Source organism: Psittacula echo, assembly GCF_963264785.1.
Source record: "Psittacula echo genome assembly, contig: SCAFFOLD_169, whole genome shotgun sequence".
Taxonomy (NCBI): domain Eukaryota; kingdom Metazoa; phylum Chordata; class Aves; order Psittaciformes; family Psittacidae; genus Psittacula; species Psittacula echo.
Genome location: NW_027664282.1, coordinates 34 through 10,167, shown reverse-complemented (window position 1 = coordinate 10,167; position 10,134 = coordinate 34). Strand labels below are relative to the sequence as shown.

The window sequence follows — 10,134 nt, the reverse complement described above, 5'->3', positions numbered from 1 at the left end:
CGCCCCATAGCCCCTCATAGGGGCTACGGAGGGGGTGACGTCACGGGCATGTGGGCGGGGCCTGTGCCATGACGTCACCGGCGGTGGGCGGGGCCCCCCCCCCCCCCCCGAGCGTCATCATCTCGAGTTGGTTTTTATTTGCCCGTTTCCGAGTGGTTTTGGCCCAAAAGTCCGCGTTATGCAAATGAGGGGGCGGGGCTAAGGGGAGCCCCCCCCCCCCCCCCCCCCCCCCCCCCCCTCCTCAGGTCATGGGGGTCCCGCTGTCCCCATGGGGTCCCCAAGGCCTCCCTCAACCCAAGCGTCCCCATGGGCCCCATAGCTCCAGGTGTCCCCCTGCTCCCAGGCGTCGCTGTGGTCCCCAAGGCCCCCTTCAACCCAAGCATCCCCATTGCCCCCATTACCCCCATTGCCCCCATTGCCCCCATTGCCCCCATTGCCCCCATTGCCCCCATTGCCCCCATTACCACCATTGCCCCCATAGTCCCCATTGCCCCCATTGCCCCCATAGTCCCCGATGTCCCCGCGGTCCCCGATGCCCCCCCGGTCCCAGGCGTCCCCGGCCAAGGCCCCGGCCGTGCCCTGCAGGGTCCAGGCCAGCAGTGCCAGGCGCAGGCGGGCGCTGCCCCCCCCCGGCCCCAGCTGCGCCCCCAGCGCCGGCAGCGTGTGCCCCCCCCGGCCCAGCAGCACGTGGCGGAACGGGGCCACCAGCGGGGACACGAAGGGGGACAGGAGGGAGGCCTCGGCCTGGGGAGGGGGCAATGGGGTCAGTGCGGCGGGGATGGGGGCAATGGGGATGGGGGCAATGGGGATGGAGACAGGGACATCGTCAACGGGATGGGGATGGGGTCAATGGGATGGGGATGGGGTCAATGGGATGGGGATGGGGTCAATGGGATGGGGATGGGGTCAATAGGATGGGTATGGGGTCAATGGGATGGGGATGGGGTCAATGGGATGAGGATGGGGTCAATGGGATGGGGATGGGGTCAATGGGATGGGGAAGGGGTCAATGGGATGGGGTTGGGGTCAGTGGGGATGGGTTCAATGGGGATGAGGTCAGTGGGGATGGGGTCAATGGGATGGGGATGGGGTCAATGGGATGGGGTTGGGGTCGATGGGACGGGGATGGGATCAATGGGATGGGGTTGGGGTCAGTGGGGATGGGTTCAGTGGGGATGGGTTCAATGGGGATGGGGTCAGTGGGGATGGGGTCAATGGGGTGGGGATGGGGTCAATGGGGTGGGGATGGGGGCAATGGGGAAGGGGGCAATGGGGATGGAGACAGGGACATCGTCAACGGGATGAGGATGGGGTCAATGGGATGGGGATGGGATCAATGGGGTGGGGATGGGTTCAATGGGGAAGGGGTCAATGGGGATGGAGACAGGGACATCATCAACGGGATGAGGATGGGGTCAATGGGACGGGTATGGGGTCAACGGGATGAGGATGGGGTCAATGGGATGAGGATGGGGTCAATGGGACGGGGATGGGATCAGTGGGACAGGGATGGGATCAGTGGGATGGGGATGGGATCAGTGGGACGGGGATGGGATCAGTGGGATGGGGATGGGATCAGCGGGGTGGGAATGGGGAGATGGGGACACAGGCAATGGAGACACAGTGAATGGGGTGGGAGCACGGTCAATGGGATGGGGACGTGGATGGGGACAGGGACATGATCAGTGGGGACAGTCAATGGGGTGAGGAACAGGGATGGGGCAATGGGCACAGTCAATGGGGCACAGACAGGGACAGGGTCAATGGGAAGGGGATGGGAACAGGGAGAGGGACGTGGCCAATGGAGACAGTCAATGGGGTGGGGGCACGGTCAGTGGGAAGGGGACAGGGATGGGGACAGGGACATGGTCAGTGGGGACAATGCGGGTGTCAATGGGGCAGGTGCATGGATGGCAACATGGCCAATGGGATGGGGACAAGGATGGGGACATGGCCAGTGGGGACAGGGACAGCATCAGTGGGGCCAAGACAGGGATGGGGCAATGGAGACAGGGTCAGGGACAGCATCACTGGATGGGGACCGGGACAATGGGGATTGGGATGATGGGGACCGGGATGCAGACAATGGGATGGGGACAGGGACAATGGGGATTGGGATGATGGGGACCGGGATGCAGGCAATGGGATGGGGACCGGGATGATGGGGACCGGGACGATGGGGACCGGGATGCAGGCAATGGGATGGGGACCGGGACGATGGGGACAGGGACGATGGGGACCGGGACGATGGGGACCGGGATGCAGGCAATGGGATGGGGACCGGGACGATGGGGACCGGGATGATGGGGACCGGGATGATGGGGACCAGGATGCAGGCAATGGGATGGGGACAGGGACGATGGGGACAGGGACGATGGGGACCGGGATGATGGGGACCAGGATGCAGGCAATGGGATGGGGACCGGGACGATGGGGACCAGGATGCAGGCAATGGGATGGGGACAGGGACGATGGGGACTGGGACGATGGGGACCGGGATGATGGGGACCGGGATGCAGGCAATGGGATGGGGACCGGGACGATGGGGACCGGGATGCAGGCAATGGGATGGGGACCGGGGACGATGCGGACCGGGACGATGGGGACCGGGATGATGGGGACCGGGATGCAGGCAATGGGATGGGGACCGGGACGATGGGGACCGGGATGATGGGGACTGGGATGCAGGCAATGGGATGGGGACCGGAACGATGGGGACCGGGACAATGGGGACCGGGACGATGGGGACCGGGATGATGGGGACCGGGATGCAGGCAATGGGATGGGGACCGGGACGATGGGGACCGGGATGATGGGGACTGGGATGCAGGCAATGGGATGGGGACCGGGACGATGGGGACCGGGATGATGGGGACTGGGATGCAGGCAATGGGATGGGGACCGGGACGATGGGGACCGGGACGATGGGGACCGGGACGATGGGGACGCAGGGATCGCCCCGGCTCACTCACGGCCATGATGCGGGCGTTGAAGCCGCGGTTGAGGCGCTCGTTGGAGGCGTCGGAGCCGGCCATGTCCTGGCGCAGGCGCTCGGCGGCGCGGACGACGTCGCCGCGGGCAGAGGAGAGGCACTGGAGGGACAGGCCCCGAGCCTGCGGCACCGCGGGCACCGCGCGGGGGGGGGAGCGGGGATGGGGGCACCCATTGAACCCCATTGCCTCCAATGCCCTCATTGACCCCCATTGCCCCCATTACCCCCATAGCCCTCATCACCCCCATAGCCCTCATCGCCCCCATTACCTTCATTACCTCCATTACTCCCATTGCCCCCATTACCCCCATTGCCCCCATTGCCCCCGTTGCCCCCATTACCCCCATTACCCCCATTGCCCCCATTACCTTCATTACCTCCATTACTCCCTTTGCCCCCATTACCCCCATTCCCCCATTGCCCCCATTGCCCCCATTACTTTCATTACCTCCATTACTCCCATTGCCCCCATTGCCCCCATTACGCCCATTACCCCCATTGCCCCCATTGCCCCCATTACCCCCATTGCCCCCATTGCCCCCATTACCCCATCGCCCCCATTACCCCCATTCCCCCATTGCCCCCATTACCCCATCGCCCCCATTACCCCCATTCCCCCATTGCCCCCATTACCCCATCGCCCCCATCACCCCCATTACCCCATTGCCCCCATTACCCCCATCGCCCCCATTACCCCCATTACCCCCATTACCCCCATTGCCCCCATTGCCCCCATTACCCCCATTGCCCCCATTACCCCATTACCCCCATTACCCCATCACCCCCATCAGCACCTGCAGCGGTGCCAGGCGCCGCAGGAGCGCATCCCCCAGCGCGCCCGGGTCCAGCGGGAGCCGGGGGTCGTGGCCCAGGCGCAGCAGGAGCTGAGCGGCCACGGCGGCCACCGCGCGCGTCACCGCGGGCCACCGGCCCCGCAGCCGCCGCTGCAGGCGCCCCAGCGTGTCCTCGGGGGTACCCAGCGCCGCGCGGCTGCGCCCGCCGGGGGCCTGCGGCACAGCGGGGGCACGGACGGGGATGTATGGGGGTGGGGGGGATGGGGATAGAGGTCTATAGGGTAGGGGGTAGGGGGATAGAGGTCTATAGGGTAGGGGGGTAGGGGGGTATGGGGATAGAGGTCTATAGGGTAGGGGGGTATGGGGATAGAGGTCTATAGGGTAGGGGGTAGGGGGATAGAGGTCTATAGGGTAGGGGGGTATGGGGATAGAGGTCTATAGGGTAGGGGGGTAGGGGGATAGAGGTCTATAGGGTAGGGGGGTATGGGGATAGAGGTCTATAGGGTAGGGGGGTAGGGGGGTATGGGGATAGAGGTCTATAGGGTAGGGGGGTATGGGGATAGAGGTCTATAGGGTAGGGGGGTAGGGGGATAGAGGTCTATAGGGTAGGGGGGTAGGGGGATAGAGGTCTATAGGGTAGGGGGGTAGGGGGGTAGAGGTCTATAGGGTAGGGGGGTATGGGGATAGAGGTCTATAGGGTAGGGGGGTAGGGGGGTAGAGGTCTATAGGGTAGGGGGGTAGGGGGGTAGAGGTCTATAGGGTAGGGGGGTAGGGGGATAGAGGTCTATAGGGTAGGGGGGTAGGGGGATAGAGGTCTATAGGGTAGGGGGGTAGAGGTCTATAGGGTAGGGGGGTAGGGGGATAGAGGTCTATAGGGTAGGGGGGTATGGGGTATGGGGATAGAGGTCTATAGGGTAGGGGGGTATGGGGATAGAGGTCTATAGGGTAGGGGGGTAGGGGGATAGAGGTCTATAGGGTAAGGGGATAGAGGTCTATAGGGTAGGGGGGTATGGGGATAGAGGTCTATAGGGTAGGGGGGTATGGGGATAGAGGTCTATAGGGTAGGGGGGAAGGGGGATAGAGGTCTATAGGGTAGGGGGGTATGGGGATAGAGGGGTATGGGGATAGAGGTCTATAGTGTAGGGGGGTAGGGGGATAGAGGTCTATAGGGTAGGGGGGTATGGGGATAGAGGTCTATAGGGTAGGGGGTAGGGGGGTAGAGGTCTATAGGGTAGGGGGGTATGGGGATAGAGGTCTATAGGGTAGGGGGGTAGGGGGGTAGAGGTCTATAGGGTAGGGGGGGTAGGGGCATAGAGGTCTATAGGGTAGGGGGGTATGGGGTATGGGGATAGAGGTCTATAGGGTAGGGGGGTATGGGGATAGAGGTCTATAGGGTAGGGGGGTAGGGGGGTAGAGGTCTATAGGGTAGGGGGGTAGGGGGGTAGAGGTCTATAGGGTAGGGGGTAGGGGGATAGAGGTCTATAGGGTAGGGGGGTATGGGGATAGAGGTCTATAGGGTAGGGGGTAGGGGGGTAGGGGGTTATGGGGATAGAGGTCTATAGGGTAGGGGGGTAGGGGGATAGAGGTCTATAGGGTAGGGGGGTAGGGGGATAGAGGTCTATAGGGTAGGGGGGTATGGGGATAGAAGTCTATAGGGTAGGGGGGTATGGGGATAGAGGTCTATAGGGTAGGGGGGTATGGGGATAGAGGTCTATAGGGTAGGGGGGTATGGGGATAGAGGTCTATAGGGTAGGGGGTAGGGGGGTAGGGGGTTATGGGGATAGAGGTCTATAGGGTATGGGGATAGAGGTCTATAGGGTAGGGGGGTATGGGGTCTATAGGGTACAGGGGTAGGGGGGTATGGGGGGTATAGGGTATGGGGGTATAGGGACATAGACATGGGATATGGGCCACGGGGACATGGTTGTATGGGTATAGGGGACATTGGACATGAAGACCCGGTTATATGGGACATGGGGACAAGGACACGGTTCTATCGGATATGGGACATGGGATATGGTTCTATGGGATATAGGACAAGTTTCCATGGGATACGTTTCTATGGGATATGGGATATGTTTCCATGGGATATGTTTCCATGGGATATGTTTCTATGGGATATGTTTCTATGGGATATGGGATATGTTTCCATGGGATATGGGATATGTTTCCATGGGATATGTTTCTATGGGATATGGGATATGTTTCCATGGGATATGTTTCTATGGGATATGGGATATGTTTCCATGGGATATGTTTCCATGGGATATGGGATATGTTTCTATGGGATATGGGATATGTTTCTATGGGATATGTTTCCATGGGATATGTTTCTATGGGATACGGGATATGTTTCTATGGGATATGGGATATGTTTCTATGGGATATGTTTCTATGGGATATGTTTCTATGGGATATGGGATATGTTTCCATGGGATATGGGATATGTTTCCATGGGATATGGGATATGTTTCTATGGGGACATGGGATATGTTTCCATGGGATATGTTTCTATGGGATATGGGATATGTTTCCATGGGATATGTTTCTATGGGATATGGGATATGTTTCCATGGGATATGTTTCTATGGGATATGGGATATGTTTCCATGGGATATGTTTCTATGGGATATGGGATATGTTTCCATGGGATATGGGATATGTTTCCATGGGATATGTTTTCTATGGGATATGGGATATGTTTCCATGGGATATGTTTCTATGGGATATGGGATATGTTTCCATGGGATATGTTTCTATGGGATATGGGATATGTTTCCATGGGATATGTTTCTATGGGATATGGGATATGTTTCCATGGGATATGTTTCTATGGGATATGGGATATGTTTCCATGGGATATGGGATATGTTTCCATGGGATATGTTTCTATGGGATATGGGATATGTTTCCATGGGATATGTTTCCATGGGATATGGGATATGTTTCTATGGGACATGGGATATGTTTCCATGGGATATGGGATATGTTTCCATGGGATATGTTTCCATGGGATATGTTTCTATGGGACATGGGATATGTTTCCATGGGATATGTTTCCATGGGATACGGGGACAGGGGCCCCCTTTCCACCTCATCAAAGCCGAGCTCCAGCGCAGGGACCCCGGCAGCCGCAGTGAAGGGGAAGGCTCCGCTCTCGGGGGGCAGCGGCCGGATCCTGCTTCCCCCCCCCCCCCCCCCAACCATGGACACAGTCACGTGGGGACCCTGACGTCACTGAGCAGCACGGAGGGGGCGTGGCCTCCCCAGGCCCCGCCCCCTCACTCACACGTCACTCTCCCAGCCCCGCCCCCGGCCGCGTCACGTGCTCCAGGAGGCTCCTCCCGCCCTCGTTGGGGCTCTCCACCTGCAATGGGGGGGGGGTCAGAGAGGCCCCTCCCCCTTCCCCACCCCCGCCCCTCCCCCACCCCCCCCGCCCCTCCCCCACCTGGCTGAGCGCGCTCTCGATGAGGTTCACCAGGGTCGGGCTGGTTTTGGCCCACGACGCGGTCAGCACCTGGGGGGGGGGCATTGAGGTCAATGGGAGTCAATGGGGGGGGGCATTGAGGTCAATGGGGGTCAATGGGGGGGGCATTGAGGTCAATGGGGGTCAATGGGGGGGCATTGAGGTCAATGGGGGTCAATGGGGGGGGCATTGAGGTCAATGGGGGTCAATGGGGGGGCATTGAGGTCAATGGGGATCAATGGGGGGGCATTGAGGTCAACGGGGGTCAATGGGGGGGGCATTGAGGTCAATGGGGGTCAATGGGGGGGCATTGAGGTCAATGGGGGTCAATGGGGGGGGCATTGAGGTCAATGGGGGTCAATGGGGGGGCATTGAGGTCAATGGGGGTCAATGGGGGGGCATTGAGGTCAATGGGGGTCAATGGGGGGGGGCATTGAGGTCAATGGGGGTCAATGGGGGGGCATTGAGGTCAATGGGGATCAATGGGGGGGGGGTCCCGGGGGGGGGGCGGAGGGGCTCACCCAGCACGGCCTGGTCCAGGCTGATGTAAGCGGCGGCTTTGGTGTGCAGGAGCTCGGGGTACCCCTGTGGGGGGGTTACAGGGGGGTTACAGGGGGGTAAATGGGGGGGGGGGACATGGGGGGGGTCATGGGGGGGGGGCCCTCACCTCGAGCCATTCGGTGGCCCCCAAGTGCCCGAATTCGCCCCCATCCCAACTGACGAAGAGCAGCGAGCGGCGGAGCTGGAAGCCTGGGGGCACCCATGGGTCAGGGGGGGCACCCATTGGGGGTGAAGGGGTCAGGGGGGGCACCCATTGGGGGTGAAGGGGTCATGGGGGGCACCCATGGGTCACGGGGGGCACCCATTGCGGGTGAAGGCGTCAGGGGGGCACCCATGGGTCAGGGGGGGCACCCATTGGGGGTGAAGGGGTCAGGGAGGCACCCATTGGGGGTGAATGGGTCAGGGGGGCACCCATGGGTCACGGGGGCACCCATTGGGGATGAATGGGTCAGGGGGGCACCCATGGGAGAAGGGATCCCGAGGGGGGAACCCGCTCAGAGCATCCGGTGGCCTTTAAAGCACAGGGGATGGGGTTAAGCCCCGCCCTTTCCCCTCCTTGGCCCCGCCCCTCCTTGGCCCCCCCCCTCACCGTCTCGCCCAATGGCAGCGAAGAACCGGGCCAGCTCCAGCAGCAGGGCGGTGCCCACCCCCGACGCCGCCGCCCCGGGGCCCAGCGAATCGCGTTGCGCCCCCACGATGACGTAACAGTCTGGGGGGGGGGGGGGGGGTGTGTCGTCAGCGAAGCCACGCCCCCCTCTCCCCACAAACCACGCCCCCTCCAATCACTGCGGGCGCCTCCTCCTATAGCCGCGCCGCGTCGCCCGCAGGCCCCCTCCCCATTGGTCACGCCCCGGCCCCGCCCCCTCCCGTTGGCCCCGCCCCTCACCGGGCTCCAGCCGCCCCTCCAGGGCCCCGAAGACGCTCGTGAGGGTCCCGGGCTCGGTCCCCGCGGCCACGCTGAGCCGGAGCCGCCGCCCCCCCGGGCCCGGCCGGTACCAAAGCCCCCGCGAGGGCCCCCCCCAGCGAGCCGGGGCCCGCGGGCCCCCCAGCGCCCTGCAATGGGGGGGGGAACGTGAGCACCCCCATAGGGGTCACAGGGACCCCCCCTCATTGGGGACCCCCGGGGGGGGATGCGGGGGGGGGGGGGGGGGGGGGGGGGCACGCACCGGAGGAGCCGCGCGGCCGTGTTGGCGCTGATGGGGTGCGCGGGGATGGGGGGGACCCCCGGGGGGGGCCCGGGGGGGGCTCTGCCGGTGAAGGAGGGGAAGCCCCGGCTGTAGGGGTCCCCCGAGCCCTCCTGCAGCTGCGGGGTTGGGTCAGAACTGGGGTTACCCCCCCCCCCCCAGCACCCCAATAGTGCGGATCCCCCCCTAGACCCACATCAACCCCAGCACCCTCAAACCCCCCCCATAGCACCCAGCCCCCCCCAGCAGCCCCGAGCCTCCCCAGACCTCCCCCGAATCCTCCCCCCCCCCCCCCCCCCATTGACCCCCCCCCCGGTGCCCCCCACTCACGTGCACGGTCACGGCCGTGTCCCCCCCCAGGCCCGGCTCCCCCCCGGGCCCGGCCGTGTCCTGGGGGTCCGGGTACAGCAGCACCCCCAGGGCCCCCGCGCCCGCCGCCGCCGCCACCTGGGGGGACAGGGACGGGGGGGACCCCGGTACCTTCCTGTGCCCCCCCCCCCCGGGTCCTCTGAGCCCCATAGGCACCCCCCTATAGGCACCCCCATAGGGACCCCCCCATAGGTACCCCCATAGGAACCTCCCCCTATACGTACCCCTGTAGGCACACGCAGAGGAACCTCCTCATAGGTACCCCTATAGGGACTCCCCCATAGGGACCCCCATAGGCACCCCCATAGGCACCCCCATAGATACCCCCATAGGCACCCCCATAGATACCCCCATAGACACCCCCATAGGCACCCCCATAGGCACCCCCATAGATACCCCCATAGACACCCCCATAGGCACCCCCATAGACACCCCCATAGGCACCCCCATAGATACCCCCATAGGCACCCCCATAGATACCCCCATAGACACTCCCATAGGCACCCCCATAGGCACCCCCATAGATACCCCCATAGACACCCCCATAGGGGCCCCCCCATAGATACCCCCATAGGGACCCCCATAGGGACCCCCCATAGATACCCCCATAGGGACCCCCCCATAGATACCCCCATAGGGCCCCCCCCATAGACACCCCCATAGGCACCCCCATAGACACCCCCATAGGCACCCCCATAGACACCCCCATAGACACCCCCATAGGCACCCCCATAGACACCCCCATAGGCCACCCCCATAGACACCCCC

At 62.9% G+C, this 10,134-nt stretch overlaps 1 protein-coding gene across 1 annotated transcript; it reads right to left on the bottom strand.

Annotated features, from left to right (window-relative positions):
* Positions 1–23: 23 nt before the first annotated feature.
* Positions 24–9,444, bottom strand: LOC308232526 (transferrin receptor protein 2-like; the record flags this gene model as incomplete). Its single annotated transcript, XM_080639733.1, is given in 15 exon segments — positions 24–61; positions 465–744; positions 2,973–3,113; positions 3,787–3,999; positions 6,880–6,964; positions 7,076–7,098; positions 7,100–7,153; positions 7,235–7,285; positions 7,287–7,303; positions 7,774–7,837; positions 7,920–8,002; positions 8,403–8,522; positions 8,700–8,866; positions 8,980–9,116; positions 9,328–9,444. Coding segments are annotated over 15 exon segments (1,590 nt in total), but the record flags the coding sequence as incomplete, so codon positions are not given.
* Positions 9,445–10,134: the final 690 nt, after the last annotated feature.